This window comes from Macaca thibetana, chromosome 20 (assembly GCF_024542745.1).
Source record: "Macaca thibetana thibetana isolate TM-01 chromosome 20, ASM2454274v1, whole genome shotgun sequence".
Classification (NCBI taxonomy): Eukaryota; Metazoa; Chordata; class Mammalia; order Primates; family Cercopithecidae; genus Macaca; species Macaca thibetana.
In genome coordinates, this window is record NC_065597.1 from 27,057,529 (window position 1) to 27,074,208 (window position 16,680).

A 16,680-nucleotide genomic window follows, 5' to 3' on the forward strand; every position below is an offset into this window, starting at 1 on the left:
GGTCCCCAGGCCCCCTGTGAACCCCAGGTCTATCTGTGGCTGTGGCTGGTTGGTCTTTTTCGTTCTTTGTTTTTTTTTTTGGTAGAGACAGTCTTGCTTACGTTGGCCAGGCTAGCCTCAAGTGATCCTCCTGCTTCGGCCACCCAGTGTTGGGATTACAGGCAGAGTCACTGCCAGCTGGCCTTTTCTGGCTTGTTAAAAAGATGTAGCTGTTCACTCGGACAGTGAGAGTCTACGCCAGGGGCAAAAAGGAATCCTTTCGAAGTGGGGGTTGGCCCAGCCGAGGACCACATGAGTGGGCCCAGGTGACAGAACGTGGCCTCAACCTCCAGGCACGTGTGTCCCTGTAATGGCTGACATCAGCACTGGCTGTCAGGCACACGGCTAAGCACACAGCCTGGGTAACACCACACACCCAACACACAGCACTCGGTGGTGTGGAGGCCCCTGGCTAGGGCCCACAGCAGGAGTGGCCGGGCTGAACTGGACCCAGGCAGCTTGAATCTAGGGCCAGGGCCATGACATCCTCTCCAGGACCTCCAAGGCAGACCCCGGAATCCCACGGCTGCCCCCCAGCAAGGGGGCGTCCCTCCAGGGCCTGTTCTGTTGGGTGGCACATGTGAATGCCAGACCCAGTCACCTCAGCAGACCACATAGATCTGGTTCCTCCCGGAGACCTAATCCCCCTTCTACCTAAACTCTCCACCAGGGGGCATTCTCTCCAGGCTCACCCTCACCTGCTCCTTTACTCAATCCTCTCAGACTCTGTCCCAAGGCCCCCCAGCATCTAGGTATCCTGTTGGTGTGTCACTGTCCCTTTAGAGAGAGACAGACATGGGGCATCACACAGACACCAGCAGGAGAGAACACGGGTTAAGTACACAGGCTTTGGAACTGAGGGCAACCTCAGTTCAAATTCTGCCTTGGCTACTAGTTATATGACTGGACAAGGTGATGACTGATCTCCAGGCTTCCGTTTCACCTGTGTGATGGGCCCAGTGATGCCCACCTTACAGTGTGTGGGGAATGAAACAAAAACACGTGTTATAACTAGCATAGCATGCCTGGCACACAGCTCCTCATGACATCATTCCGCCAACTGGACAGAAAGGGCCCTCACTTCCTAGTTCCAGGCAAAACCTTTAACATAACCCTGTCCTTTATGGTCCTGAGCACCAGACAGTGAGCAGCCTGCACCTGTGGAGACCTGTGAGACGAGAGGCTCCAGAGCCAACAGCATGGAAGACCCGTGTGTGGATAAGGAGAGTGGCTCAGAGCCACAGCCACCTACTAAGGACGGCAGGGCTCCTGAGTGCCAGATGCTTGCAGCCCTCGGACTGCTTGTGAGGTCCTACACCCTTCGGCCAGGAACGAATGCCTCACGGGACCTCAGCAACACATTCGGATTCTCGAAGCACCGACAGCAGAGTGCAGTGACAGCCGCAAGGTGAGCACGTGACCTGCCAGGGACAAAAAGAATCACAATGGACAGACGGCCCGGCGGCTCCTCCCCTGCCGGGGTCTGCCTTGGAGATCCTGGAGAGGATGTCATGGCCCTGGCCCTAGATTCAAGCTGCTGGGTCCAGTTCATCCTGCTGTGGGCCCTAGCCAGGGGCCTCCACACCACCGAGTGCTGTGTGTTGGGTGTGTGGTGTTACCCTCATCCTGGCGTGGGCCAGGATGTTCTCTGCCCATGACCTCAGCAGCACCCTGCACGGCCTCTGCCCTCCTTCCCAGTCACCCTTGCCTTTGCTGTGTGGACTGGTGCTCAGCCAGTCAGCATACAACACCCTGTTCAGGTGGGGATCAAAGATTAACAGGCTGTCTGGGATCAGGCAATGCTTTCTCGGATATGACCCCTAATGCACAAGCAACCAAAGAAAAAACAGAAAAAATGGACTTCAAGATGAAAACCTTTTCTATTTCAAAGGATGGCATCAAGAGAGTGAAAGGCCAAAGAACAAGAGACAGTATCTGCAAATTACATCGCTGATAAGGGACTCACCTAAGAACTCCTACAATTCAATAAAAAGACAACCCAATTAAAATATGGACAAAGGCTCTGAACAGACATTTCTCCAAGGAAGACAGACAAATGGGCAATAAACACATGAGAAGACACTCAACACTGTTAGTCTTGAGGGCAGTGCAAGTGAAAGCTGCAGTGAGAGCGCTGCACACCCACGAGGATGGCCAGCATTTTTACAAGACGGGGAACTGCAGGTACTGACGAGGATGTGGAGAAAGTGGAGCTCTCGCACGCTGCTGGCAGGAATGCAAGATGGTGCAGCGGCTTTGGGAGCTCCTCAAAAACTTAAACACAAAGAAGGATTTCATACCCAGGTACACTCCCAACAGAAAAAAAAAAAAAAAAAAAAAAAAAACTACGTTCGCACAAACCCCCATACACAAATACTCAGAGCAGCGCTGTTCACAGCGGCCAAAAAAGTGGGAACACACAAATGTCCACCAGCTGAGGAAGAGAGAAACACAACTGGTCTAGCCACCCCACAGGACACTGCTCAGCCACAAGGAGGAATGAGTCTGAATACCTGCTACAGCACTGGTCAATGAACCCTGAAAACATGACACGGAGTGAAGAGAGTCAGATGCCAAGGACTCCGTACTGTGTGATCCCATTGAAAGGACATGTCCAGAACCGGCCAATCCACAGACAGAGCAGCCTGGCTGCCGGCGACCTGGGGGCAGGGGATGAATGGGGGTGACTTGGGGTGGGAGTGGGGTTTTCTCTGGGGTGATGGAAATGTTCTGGAAACTGCACAGCCTTGTGAGTACACCAAAAACCACTGAGCTCTACACTACAAAGTGGAGAATGTTATGTGAATTATGTCTCAATAAAAACAAAATTAGCAGGTTGATTCAGAACCCATTCCAGACTGTCATCAAAGATAAATGGGACAAGTGGAAAGAGTCCGTTACACAGTATCTTTAAGCTTCCGACGGGTAATACATATTTATTGAAAATTTTCTTCACCGACAATGGTGAAATCAAGACCTCAAATTACAAAACATGGTGGCAGGTGATACTTACAAAAATAAAGCGAAGGTCTATGTTTCACAGATTGGTGTACGTTTCCTTCAAATCTCAGTCTGTCCTATCATTAAAAAGATCATGGAATCTATGTTGTTCCTCATGATGGAAGAGTAAAAAAACCGCATTCCACTGACAAAAAAAATAGTTTTGCTTCCAAATAGCACAAGTCTTTAAAGTGACTTTTCCCAACAATAAATATAGAAAATAGCCTTTAACAAGCGTATTTTAGCTTGGTCAGGGTTGTATCATTTGTTTGGAAAGTACATCCTTCCCCTCCAGTCAGAAGACGCCAGACAGCCTTTCCAGGTTCTCCCGAGTCTTTGGTGCGCACAGCTGCCCGGCGGGAAGTCTCACTGGCAGCAGAGCCTCTGAGTCCCTCCTGACGGGACGGGACCCACAGGATTCTTCTCGATGTACCAGGAGGCTCTGCCCATCACAGGGGGCAGGCCCATGTAGAACAGACTCTAACAAACCTGCAGCTGGAAACTAGATCCCTTTTAAACCGCCACCACAGCTCAGCTCACCCACCAGCGCCGTCCGTGAAGGCTCTCTCTGGCCCTCACGGTCAGCCAGGCTGCCGGTCACACCGAAGGGGGCTTTGGCGGGTGCACTTGCTGCATGAGCTGCGGGCGCTTCACCCTGGGCTTCCTCCGCTTCGGCCTGCTCTTGGCCTTGTTGATTTGTACCACAAAGAAGGCCAGGACCACCATGGCTCCCAGGAAGGCGAAGACAGGAATGGTCTGGCCCACCTCCTGGTTGTAGCGGCCAGGCATGATCCCTGCAAGAGGACAGACGGTGAACAGGCAGGAACGCCACAGAGCTACCGTGACAGCCTTTTTCCATGACAGCTGGATTCATCAGAAACTAAATGCGAGCTAATTTCACTAGCTGGGCTTGCAGGGCATGCATCATTTTTAAGCCTTAGCTAAAGTAACCCAGGCCATCAGTAAACAGTGGATGAGAGCAAAGGGCAGTCATGTTCCCAGTCCGTGGAGAAGCCACTTCCCACGGGGTAGAGGGCTCAGTGGGCTCTCTGCTACTCCTCCTCCCTGGGCTCCCCACAGGTGGATGATCAGGCCCAGCTCTGCTTCCATCACAACCTACCGAAGGGAGGCCCAGAGGCGCTCTGTGTTTCCCTAAAAACAAAGGAAGATGGGCACGTCTCTATCCAGGGGAGAAGGAGGGGCCTGTGGTTCCAGCTGAGTGGGAGGAGAAGAAAGGAGGCGTGGCGGAAGCAGCACCACTGGCAGTGCCCTGCCTTTGGGGAAAGCCCTCCATGGAGGAGACGTGTGGCTGAAACCCAGGAGAAGCCATCAGAAGACCCCTGGTTCAGAATGTCAATACGATTGACTGGGCAATGCTAAGGGCTCTGGAATTTACCCTCAGCGCACCCCCTGACCTACGCACAAGGCCCTCAGGACCCTGGTACCACCACCACCACGCAGTGTCCAGGCCTGGACTGCACGGACAAGGGTGCCCCTTCCTGATCCCATTTCTGGACAATTCCTGGAACCCAGGGAAACTCCCCTTGGTAGCTGTAAACTCTTTGGAAGAGTACAGGGGACTCTAGAGCAAAAGACCTGCCCAGGTTCTGCTGGAAAGGCCTGGTACCAACTGCCCTGGGTAGTGGAGAAGAACCTGCCCCAGGCAGTCTATCGAGTTGCCCTCAGAGTCTATCGGATCCTCGCAGAGACAGACAGGATGAGACCACCCCAGCTCAGTCAAGTCCCTCCCAGGGGGAGCAGGGCAGAGAACTGGAAGGGCCTTCTGGGCTGAGAGCTGGGAGCCAGGGCGGCTGCTGCCACTGGCTGGGACCCAAACCAGCAGACAGGCGTCCTGTGAGGGACATAATAGGTGGCTGGCAGAACTTTCATAAAGAGCGTGCAAGTTACTTTGAACATCTTTAAGTAGATCACCCGGTCGTTGTAAAAGAAATTCCAATGTGAAAATCTAGGTAGCATTTTCTAAGGGAAACAACAATCTCAATCTCTCAGGTCTGCCCTTGGTCGTGCTGGTTTGTGCCACAAAAGAAGCCAAGAGCCAAGGCCACCACAGCTCCCACGAAGGCAGAGACAGGAAGAGTCTGGCCCGCCTCCTGGGGGAGGGAGGGAGAGAGACTCCCTTGAACAAAATACAGGATGACTGAGCACAATAACAAAGCACCCGAGAACGCACCTCCAGGAATGTCCCAGGCACCGCTCTCTCCAGGGGACAAGGGCCTCACTTGAGGGCGATTTGATCGAAAGTTGGGTAACACCACCTTGTCCAGGTCGATGGAGAGTAGCTTCTGATGTTTCCAAAGGTTACTTCAGAAAATAGATTAAAACAAAATAAAAATAAGCCATTGTACTAGTCTAGGAAGCTCAACTAAAACCCAAGAAAGAGAAAGTGATCTACAGGGAGATGTGAAATGCTATTTGCATCCACGTCTACCTAAATGCCACTGAACAGCAACTGTGGTGGCCGTTTCCAGGTCCTGAGAAAGATCAAAATCAAGTCCCTGTTCATGAGATTCTACTGAGTTTATAATATGACCAGCATGAGCCTGTTTTTGCATAAAGCTGGCAACATGACCAAGCAACTCGGAAGGACACTCATGGTGAGGCCCTGGAAGGAGCCTGTGGGCAGGAGAAGCTGAAGCCTGCCGGGTGGACATGAGCCTGGGGCCATCGAGGTCCTCTCCCTAAGGCCTGGAGCAGTCGGAGGCGATGGTGACTCCACAACCACTGCATATAAGGAAGCGGGCAAACCGGTGCCGGGAACCAGACAGCATCTTTGTCTCTGAAGAAACCGCTGTCTAGAGGGAGAATAGGAAACATACAAGGAAGCAACCGTGGGGAGAGTCTGAGCAGCGAAACGCGGGGTCCCCATCTGCCGCGCCCGCAGTGGGGGATGATCAAGTGAACGAGTGCGCTTTCTGCACTCTGGTGCACAGTATCATTATTAACTTTGGGATCTGAAAAACTTCAGGCCAATACAACTTAGACCCAAAGAACACAGAGAGGTTGATACGCTGGCAACAGCGGCACAGAGCCTGGGAGGACACCGGATCTTTGCTAGAGCAAAGAGCGCGATGGGAAAAACACTACTCTGGCTTCAGTGAGGGGAGAATACAGTAAGTTTGCCAATGAAAAATTCTCTGTTTTTCTGTTGTTGAGTCATTTGGAAACTGTCGGCCTGTCTCTCTCACTCTGGGCAAGTGAAAGCAAAGATGTCCAGTCCTATCAGCACCTAGGCTGAAAGTCAACGCCAAGCTGGCAGGCAAGGGCTGGTCTGAGCAGAGGCTTCTTAGGCAGGAAAGAGGGAGACTCCCACTCGATACTCCCAGCTCGGCAACTGCCTGAATACCAGTGAGCACTCATTATAACTCTCCTATTTCATAGGATTTAATGTTACACTTCAGGTTTAATCAGTCTGAAAATTAAACTGACAGTGTTAAGTTATGGAATCAATGACATTTAGGCTTTATGACTTTGTAGCTGAATATATACGGGCTATATTTCCATTCTAACAGTGACATCCTGTTCCAGAATCTAATTCTTTGGTGATGGCACTTTCTAGTGGAGTAGTCATGGTAACAGTCCACACCCATTACCATGTGGCTGCTTTACAGCATACTGATGGAAGGACTGCGGAGCCACCGGCGCAGGGGTTCCTCTCAGGGAGGACGCTGACACTTCCACAGCTGCCCTAGGTATGGGCACCTGATGCCCGACAAAGAAACGCAAAGCGCCTCTCCACTCCACAGACGGGAACCTGCCCCCGGCACTGGGCTGACAGGCATCTGGAGCTGTCTCCTGGTCTCAGATCTCTTTTAGAGACTCAGAATATACGTCGATCTAGGTCTCTGGGGACTGAAAATAATTTTCAACAAGATGTGAAAAGCAAGATAAATGTAAAACCCAGCGGCGTACTGAGAAGGAGGAATTACTGACTGACTGTAAAAATCAAATTCCAGGAGCTGTCCATTGTCAACATGCTGGATGAGCCAGTCCAGAATGTGATGGATTATTTGATGTGAACAGGTAGATAGCCAAGGATAGAAAGGACATTGTTATCTGCTTCAAGTCCTGAACAACACTGTGGAGAATAACTGGGTTTCTGGAACTTCAGCTAACACTGTTCATTGAGGATGAATTGCTGACCATGGCTGGAATATAAACTCTGGTTTGAATGCTAGGCTAATAGAAGGTTATAAATAAATAGGATGCAAAAATGGAAACTTATCAGAAATTTTTAAATGATGAGATGTGAACTGGAATGGAAAAGTACCCAGTAATTAAGGTTCAGAAAGAAAGCTGCTGATGAAACAACGTGATGATTCTACCATTTTCCTGTGTTCTATTAAGCATATTCGAAATGAAGACATATGGTCAGTGCGTGGTGTGTTTAGCACTTTTGGTTTATGATGAGCAGTAAAGGCGGAAGGCGGCCTCACCACCTTCCCACGGGCATTCTCCTCTTCACCTTACAGGATGGAGGGTGGCCTCTGTCCCTGGCCCCATACCATCACTGGAGGAAAAGGGGGCCTGTCTGGAAGGGAGCCTCCTGCCTGAGGGGCTTGGGGAGAGGGGCCGGGTACCAGGTGGCCAGGGAGGCTCGGAGGGCAAGACTCCCGCTTGATGGGGTGGGAGGTGTGCCTGCCAGGCCAGGGGCACAGCTCTGACAGCTGTCCCTGGCTTCATCCCCTTGCTCAGGAGAAGCTCCCCCTTTCTTCTGATACTGTCCTGCTCAGGCCAGGGACGTCACAGAAGAAGTGAGAGGGTGGGATCTGAGAAAACAAGGACCAGTCACACCGAGCTGGCTCGCCTTAGCTGTAGGGGGAAACAGCAGAGCCACCTCGAACACTGGGTACGGAAAGGAAACAATGCAAATGAAGAAGCCGAGTTAGTGAGCTGGAGAAGGGAGCGGGCGGCACTGCACCCAGGAGTGCAGTGACAGCAGTAGAGGTTACAGCCTGTCATCGGAGGCAGGTGCTTTCACCCCCAGTCACAGTCAGCACAGGACATAATGACACAGAAGCATGCTCTTCTTGGAAAGGCTGCAACCGCGGCCCCCGGGAATGACAGAAGAAGGGAACTCTCTGTATCTTATCATCAATGTCTCAAACAGGGAACACACTGCAGCCGGCAGCTCTCAACTCCCCAGCCGCAGGACTCAGAGCTCCAGCTCACATGAAATCACTCTGGGGCCGGGCGCGGTGGCTCAAGCCTGTAATCCCAGCACTTTCGGAGGCCAAGACGGGCGGATCACGAGGTCAGATCAAGACCATCCTGGCGAACACGGTGAAACCCTGTCTCTACTAAAAAAATACAAAAAACTAGCCGGGCGAGGTGGCGGGCGCCTGTAGTCCCAGCTATTCGGGAGGCTGAGGCAGGAGAATGGCGTAAACCCAGGAGGCGGAGCTTGCAGTGAGCTGAGATCCGGCCACTGCACTCCAGCCTGGGCGACAGAGTGAGACTCCGTCTCAAAAAAAAAAAAAAAAAAAAAAAAAAAAAAGAAATCACTCTGTTGGATCACAGCTTTTTAAAAAAGAATTAACCAAATGTAACAAAATGCTAATTATCCAAAGCACTTTTTATGCACGATACCACCAAAGAGCCTATTTCCAAAGGCCAATACGGGGTTCACTAAATAACTACCACAAATGACAAACTTGAAGATCTGACAATTCAATAGTGACGTCAGTAAAACTCCATTCTCTCCTATAAGAAAAGCAATGACTCACAAGCCCCACAGAAAGAGTGGAAGGGCACAGGCGGACACTAACCTGGGCGCCGTCTCGTTTAAAGGCTGTGGCTTGGCCCAAGACAAATGTGGACAGGCTGGCAGAGGCCGAGGTTTTGGGTCCCCCAAATGGGCCTCCAGAACCTTGGAGTACCGATGAAGATGGTTTCCTGTGGTTAGCAACAACATCAACAAAAAAGAAAATCATCTCTATTATTAAAATGCAAAGGAAAAAAGAGGACTTTATCATGAGTTTGTCTGCTTTCCCACAACAGAGCACAGAGTCCCTGTGCTCTGTTACGCTGTCCTCCACGTGCTGCAGGAGCCACGCCTGATTGGTTCCTCCCGGACAATGTGTGTTTCCATTGCTGAAGGTGGGTGAGAAAATAGAACTGTTTCCTCGAAGATGGGCAGATGCGTGCACGGCACTGGCTGGTCAACCTTTGCTGACCACCACCGACACACACAAGGCTACACTTGCAGAATCTAAGCTACAGACCAGTTTCACAGAAAAAATCCTTCTCTTCTAAAATATTTAATTCTCTGGCCAAATAAAAAAAAACTCAGCATTTTCAAAATTCTTTCTATTTCTTCAATCTGCACCATTGAACACTGTAGCTGCCAACCACATGTAGCTATCGAGCAACTGAAATAAGGTATCACGTGTTTAAATTCTAATATTCTTCTTGTCTTCAGCTCAAGTATATTATTAAAATAGTTTCATCTGTGTTTCTTTCTACTTTTTAAACGCAGCTCCTGGAAAATATTAAACGACACCTGTGGTTCACATGATCCTTCTATGGGCAGTGCTGTAAGGACCAGCACACCAGGGACTTACAGGCACTGATACCCACCCCGCTAAGTGCCAAGCAGCTAGGGGGCCCATGGCACCGGCACAGGCCCCAGAGGCGGGTTGAGGCTCCACCACCACATACCGCCCGGGGGATCTCAGGCAGTTATCTAATTTCTCTCAACTCTCGTTTCCTTATCTGGAAACTGGGAATGATAGTATCTATTTTCACAGGATTACTGAGAGGGGACAGTGAGGTAATCCATGGGAGCATCCCAGCCTGCGGCCTGGGACCTGGCAAGTGCTCTAGACGTCGGTGATTCTTCCTGAAGGCCTCTAGGAGCCAGTGTCCTCACCTGTGAAAGGAGGTAAACACACTTGGAGGGGCGTGAGGGGCGGGGTGCATGCGGAAAAGCAGCTGCACACTGGGCCCTCGATCATGTCCCTCTGGGGACTAAGGATGGCCTCTCGGCGGGTTAGAGCTGCTGGGTGCTGGTCTACCTGCAGCCATTATGAAAACTGCTCAGCTGTGCACACAAACTGGCCCCACTTGCTGGCAGGCACAGCCACTGGCTGAAGGAGCATCATGTTCAGCTGGATTCGATTCCCTCCCCAAGGCATCTTGCCCATCCACTCACCTTCCATCCTCTCTGGAGTGACTGAGCCTGCTCCACTGGGAGGGCGCTGGCGGTTCCCAGAGTGACTGAGGCTAGGAGGTGTCACCCCATACGATGTGTACTGGAGGAGGGCATCCAGAAGCCAAAAGCAGTCTGCGAAGTCAACAAGCCTGTTCAGGAATTCTTTTTTTTTCTCAGACAGAGTCACGCTCCTGTACCCGGTGCAGTGGCGCAATCATAGCTCACTGTAGCCTTGAGCTCCTGGGCTCAAGTGATCCTCCTGCCTCAGCCTCCCGAGTAGCTGAGACTGCAAGCACATGACCCCATGCCTGGCTAATTTTTTATTTTTTGCAGAAATGGGTCTGGCTGGTCTCAAACTCCTAGGCTCAAGTGATCTTCCTGCCTTAGTCTCCCAAAGTGCTGGGATTATAGGTATGAGCCACCACACATGGCCCGGAATTTAGCTTTTAAAAAGAAATCTCTAAAGGAATTTTTTTTTTAAGGTAGTCCCCAAAAGAGGGGGAAATGGGAGTTCAGAAGTCATGAGTTTAGGCCAAAGTAAATCCAATACGTTCCAGATTCCCCTATTCTCATAAGACATGCATTCTCAGTGGCCCAGCCCAGCCAGATCGGCACACACAGGCCTGACCTGACCAGGGCTCCGCTCCCCAGTGCCTCGTGGCTCCAAGTGGTTAGCACCACTGTCCACCAGGCTGTACCAACTGCCTGAGTGCCACACTCAGCTTCTCATGGATGGGGGCAGAACAGAGTTCATTCAGAGACAGTGAGACCATGTGACACCCACTGAGAAAAGAAGGGCCTGAGAGCGGGGGCTCAGGGGCAACAGGGAGAGGAGAACGGGGAGCCATGGCTCCTGCTGTGTCCCAGAGGCTCTCCTGGGGAGAAGGAACTGTACTGACACCCCAGGGCGTGGAGGCAAGGCCCAACACCCATGGAGCATCTGTTCACTTGAGCTGGGCTTCGAGTCGGCAGGGCCCTGACCACTGAAAGTGCGACAACAGAGAAAGGGCAGTTTGTTTTCGGGGACACCTCAGAGTCGAGGCACTGGGCTAGCAACAGCTTCTGTTCACAAAGGATCCTTTCTGAGCGCGAAAGCGCCACCCGGTATTGAAACCTGGAGCTTCTGTTTCCATCTTGTTTCTCCTGTGTCTGCCCCTTCAAGTCCCATTAACATCAACCTGGACTAGACAAGATCCATGCAAGAAAAATGCCATTAAGTCCTCTTCTCTCATTAAAGGGCGCTTCCGGTCAAGTATTTAACGGCCCTGAAAGATTAAAAAAGCTACCATTTTAAATTTAAGGCCTAGGACCATCTTTGCAGGCATTTAAAATTTAATACAGATTCTTACCAGGAGATCTCAGGTCTTAAAATCTCTGTGGAGATAAAACATTAATCTCCTTTAACTGTGACTTTAACCCTCACTTTTTATTTTTATTTTATTTTATTTAAACAGTGTCTTTCTCTGTCACCCAGGCTGGAGTGCAGTGGTGCGATCTTGGCTCACTGCAACCTCCATCTCCTGGGTTCAAGCAACTCTCCTGCCTCAGCCTCCTAAGTAGCTGGGATTACAAGCACACACCACCAATTTTTGTATTTTTAGTAGAGACGGGGGTTTTTTTTTTTGGATGACAAAAAAAAAATTAGCCTGGCTAATTTTTGTATTTTTAGTAGAGACGGGGTTTCACCATGTTGGCCAGGCTGGTCACAAACTCCTGACCTCATGATCCACTCACCTCGGCCTACCAAAGTGCTGGGATCATGGCCGTGAGCCACCGCACCCAGCCCGTTTTTGATTTTTAAAAAGACCCATCCCAGTCTAGGGATTTACATAAATGCCAGGAATGTAGTCAACTTCAGCCTGAAACGGAGGGGCACACACACACCTCTCAGTGCATGCTCTCAGGGCCTCGTTCCTGTCACTCACCACCTGCCCTCTGCCCCAAGTTCCCCAGTGGTCACAGTGCGTTAGAAGGCTGCCCTTCAGTCCTGGTGGTGTCCTCATCTTACCAAAGTGCTTACTATGGAGCACTTTTACCATTCTTTTTCCCCTTTACAAAATGAGAAAAATAGTCTGTGCCCAACCTTAAGCCCCCTGATCTAAACGATGCATCGAGAGACTGAAAAAGAGCGGAGGGAAGAGGACTGGTGTGCCCATTTGCCTTCCCTTCACGCCTCAAGATAACAAAAGCTCTTCACTGATAAAAGCTCAGAGAAGCCCAAATTCCAGGTCTGGAAGGACAGCCAAGAACCAGCCCTCCAGGAAAAGAATGTGTCAGACCAGAGAAGGGCGCCCCCACATGGCAGTGCCCACAAAGTACAGGCAGCACGGGGCAGGAAGCCTGGGAGGGGCAGGCCCCAAGGAAGTCAGGAAAGGGGCTCTCCACCAGAATGCGGGGATCCCGCCTCCACTGACCTCAGGAAGGTGAAGATGGAGAAAAAGCAATATGGCCCGAAAAAGTAGTTTTGTTTTGCTTATTAAATGTGTGCAGACTCAGACACCTATCAAAATATTCCAAGCAATCAAAGTGACTGCAACGTCTCCAGCTGAGCCTGGCTCAAGTGAACAGACGTCGGCTGATCTGCCAGCATCTCACGGCGCCTTTCCAGAGACAAAGGGAAGAAAGGATCTGAGTGCTGAAGTCACTAAGCCCATTTGCGGTTTTCATACCCTTCTGTCGGTGACTGTCATCCAAGCAATTGGAGTCCCCATACAGTACAATCCGGCCACCACCCTCAGCTGGAATCTGATAAAGTCCCAAAATGGGGACGTTTTCAACAACTGCTGTTTCCTGCTTTAAAACCTCCAATCCTGAAACAACACAACAAAAACAACAGACATGAGAGTTTCCACTGAGCAGTGTTATTGCCTGAGATTTCATCCACATGACAAATAAACCACATTTACAAAATCTAATATTCAATTAAGACATTGCAAATTTTTAGAACAGAAAAGCCTTAAGAATAAGCCTTTTAGAATAGAAATGTCTTAAGTGCCATTAATTTGTTTTAGCAAAATTCACTTTGTATTTCCATATCTATCCACTTTCATTTTTACTTGCCATGGCGGTACATAATATTCACAATTGTAAAGGTACTGCCTCTATCGTAAAAAAAAAAAAAAAAAAAAAAAAAAAAAAACCTGGCCGGGCGCGGTGGCTCAAGCCTGTAATCCCAGCACTTTGGGAGGCCGAGATGGGCGGATCACAAGGTCAGGAGATCGAGACCATCCTGGCTAACACGGTGAAACCCCGTCTCTACTAAAAAAATACAAAAAACTAGCCGGGCGAGGTGGTGGACGCCTGTAGTCCCAGCTACTCGGGAGGCTGAGGCAGGAGAATGGCGTGAACCCGGGAGGTGGAGCTTGCAGTGAGCTGAGATCTGGCCACTGCACTCCAGCTTGGGTGACAGAGCGAGACTCCGTCTCAAAAAAAAAAAAAAAAAAAAAAAAAAAAAAAAAAAAAAAAAAACCTAAATTTTGTCTCCTCTTATTATCCTGAAAGGCCTATGTTTTCAGACAGTTACACAAAGGGCAGCCAGCAGCTCTTGCTAAACACACAGGTTTCTCTATGAATACAGTAATATATACTAATACCCAGATTTCATGTTTTATTATGAAAAACTAGGACAAATGTAACTAATTTTTAAAGTATTTCCACATATTTTTTTTTTTTTTCTTTTTTTTTTTGAGACGGAGTCTCGCTCTGTCGCCCAGGCTGGAGTGCAGTGGCCAGATCTCCGCTCACTGCAAGCGCCGCCTCCCGGGTTCGCGCAATTCTCCTGCCTCAGCCTCCCGAGCAGCTGGGACTACAGGCGCCCGCCACCTCGCCCGGCTTTTTTTTTTGTATTTTTAGTAGAGACGGGGTTTCACCGTGTTAGCCAGGATGGTCTCGATCTCCGGACCTCGTGATCCACCCGTCTCGGCCTCCCAAAGTGCTGGGATTACAGGCTTGAGCCACCGCGCCCGGCATTTCCACATAGTTTTAATTTAGGTTTAAGACATTGGTTACATTAATTTCACAAAGACACATATTCCAACAGCACAGCCTCCTATCTTTGCCCAGATGACATAATTTAAAATTTGTAATGAATCAAGAAGTCAAAAATGTATAAATGCCACAGGCAGCATCATCAGTGGCACCGCCAGATCATCTAGGAGTCTCTGCCCCTAATTCAATTGCTTTCCTCAGCACTAGAACATGATGTATGTCTTCATCAGAATCTAGAATTCTCCGTGTTGATAACCTCTGAAATGTCTGTAGCTCTAGAAACGTGACATTCCCTGCTCTCTGTGCAGGAATCCTAGCAGGAGCTGAGTAGAAGAAAAAATATGCTTTTCTTTGGAAGAGGGAAGAAGTCAGGAGAAACTGGAACACATTCACCGCCATTTGCCTTATGGTATTTGATGGGAGTTTTCTTTCTGCCATCAGGGTCTTTTCTGATGAGGCATAACCCAAATTCCTATTTTCAAATTCTTATTTTGTACCCAAAAGATTATTCAATTTAAAGTCTTTACGGGAATAAAATGCCCCTTAAAAAAATTTCATTTTCGCACTGTAGTAGAACACCAAAAGAAAGCATGTATCCTTAAATCTACTTCTGATTCTCCCACCCACCAACCAAAAACAAGGATCTTCCAGAGGGTACAAGCCAATGAGACCACCGCTTTGAACCCTTGCTTATAGCTAGGACCTGAAGTGATACTGTCTACGAGAAATGCTTTTAGAAAGAATCACTAACCCGTGGCCAAGTGACTGTGAAAACAATCATTATGTGCCTAAAGTTGAAATATAACCCTCTGAAACACAGATCTAGTTACTGATCAACCTTGCTTTTGATAAAAGGAAAAAATCCCTTCCAGGTAATATAAAAATAAATTCTATATTCCAGTTGCAAGTAGTAAGGTGAGAAATCCTCTCTTTTCATCGTTTTCAACTAATAAAACTATCCTTAACCTCCACATACAGAAAATGGCAACCTTTAAATGGAGGGGGCCTCTCATTCTGAAATACACAGTATCAACTTGCATGACAAAAATGAATCTTGTACATTTTCACAAGCCTATTGTTTGGGGCACGTTAACAGTCTCAAAGCTCCAGCACCCACGTGTGAGAGCAGACACACGTGGTTCAAAATGACAGCTCTGGGCTGATAGCTCACAGGAAGGCTGTACTGTGGCTTCTGCTCACCTGCCCATACCCTCCTGCACCTGGCTTTCCAGAAGGCAGAGGCAGCTACTCCCACTGCTCTCCAGCTCACCAGGCGGGCACGGTGCACTAAGCACAGGGTGAGCACAGGGTGCATCACGAATACCAGTTCCAGGAGAGCTTCCTGGGTGATGCCTGTACACAGCTGAAGCAAAACTGCATGCAAACACTGCTCTTCAGAGAATTCTGAGAGGCTGCTGTATAATGAATGTTTCTTATCTTTAAATAGTTCAGAACTCCAAAACATGGTCAAAATTTTTCTAAAATCTTGGTAATCTGGCAATCACAGAAGCAGAACAATTCATAAAGGATAAAAAAAAAATTCATCAAGTAACCCTGAAGGTGGTTTTTTTTTTTTTTTGAGACGGAGTCTTGCTTTGTTGCCCAGGCTGGAGTGCAATGGCATGATCTTGGCTCACTGCAACCTCTGCCTCCTGGGTTCAAGTGATTCTCCTGCCTCAGCCTCCTGAGTAGCTGGGACTACAGGTGCGTGCCACCACACCCGGCTAAATTTTTGTATTTTTAGTAGAGACGGGGTTTCACTGTGTAAGCCAGGATGGTCTTGATCTCCTGACCTCGTGATCCGCCTGCCTCAGCCTCCCAAAGCGGTCAGTACCATTCAAGTAATAGTGCAATAAATTTTAAAAGAAACCAAAACATCAAATGGGCATGGGAGTTCTTATTCGGGTGATAAAATTGTTCTGGAAATAGACAGTGGTGATGCTTCCACAATTTTGTAAATACACTAAAAACCACTGAATTGTACACTTTAAAAGGGCAACTGTTACGGTATGTACACTATATGCAATAAAGCTTTTATTAAACAGAGACAGAGATGAGAGACAGAGAGAGAAGTGGGGGGGAAAAGGGAGAGAGAGAAAGCAGCAGCAAAAGGCCCATGAATGGCACCCTTTACCTTGGTCCTTGAAAGTCTGTGTTATCACGACGCCATCTTCTGGAAACTTCGCGATGCTGCACCCCGACGCATAATACACTAGGAAAGAGCGTTCAAAGTCAAGGGAACACAGGAACGCCGAACGCTTTAATAAATAATAGCTACTCGTTTACCCAAAATACATTCTTCAGATGCTATGTATTTTTTTTAATTGTTTTTAATCTTGAGGGAGGAGCTGCTATTGCCTTGTCACACAAAGTACAAGTAATCACCTCAAAATTCAAGTGAAAAACACTACTAACATCAGGTTTCTGAATATATTTTATAATTCAAGGAAAAATATTAATATTAGGTTTCTGAATAAATGTTA

The 16,680-nt window shown here is 48.9% G+C and overlaps 1 protein-coding gene across 1 annotated transcript in view; it reads right to left on the reverse strand.

The window, feature by feature from the left end:
• Positions 1 to 2,948: 2,948 nt before the first annotated feature.
• Positions 2,949 to 16,680, reverse strand: part of MBTPS1 (membrane bound transcription factor peptidase, site 1) — a 65,392-nt gene continuing 51,660 nt past the window's right edge. Inside the window, exons 18-23 of the mRNA XM_050775043.1 lie at positions 16,332 to 16,409; positions 12,880 to 13,020; positions 10,211 to 10,342; positions 8,826 to 8,952; positions 5,231 to 5,361; positions 2,949 to 3,833 (exon numbers count right to left, since the gene is read on the reverse strand). Coding sequence (XP_050631000.1) covers positions 3,637 to 3,833; positions 5,231 to 5,361; positions 8,826 to 8,952; positions 10,211 to 10,342; positions 12,880 to 13,020; positions 16,332 to 16,409 — 806 coding nt within the window. The 3' untranslated portion in view covers positions 2,949 to 3,636. The remainder of the gene's footprint in view (positions 3,834 to 5,230; positions 5,362 to 8,825; positions 8,953 to 10,210; positions 10,343 to 12,879; positions 13,021 to 16,331; positions 16,410 to 16,680) is intronic.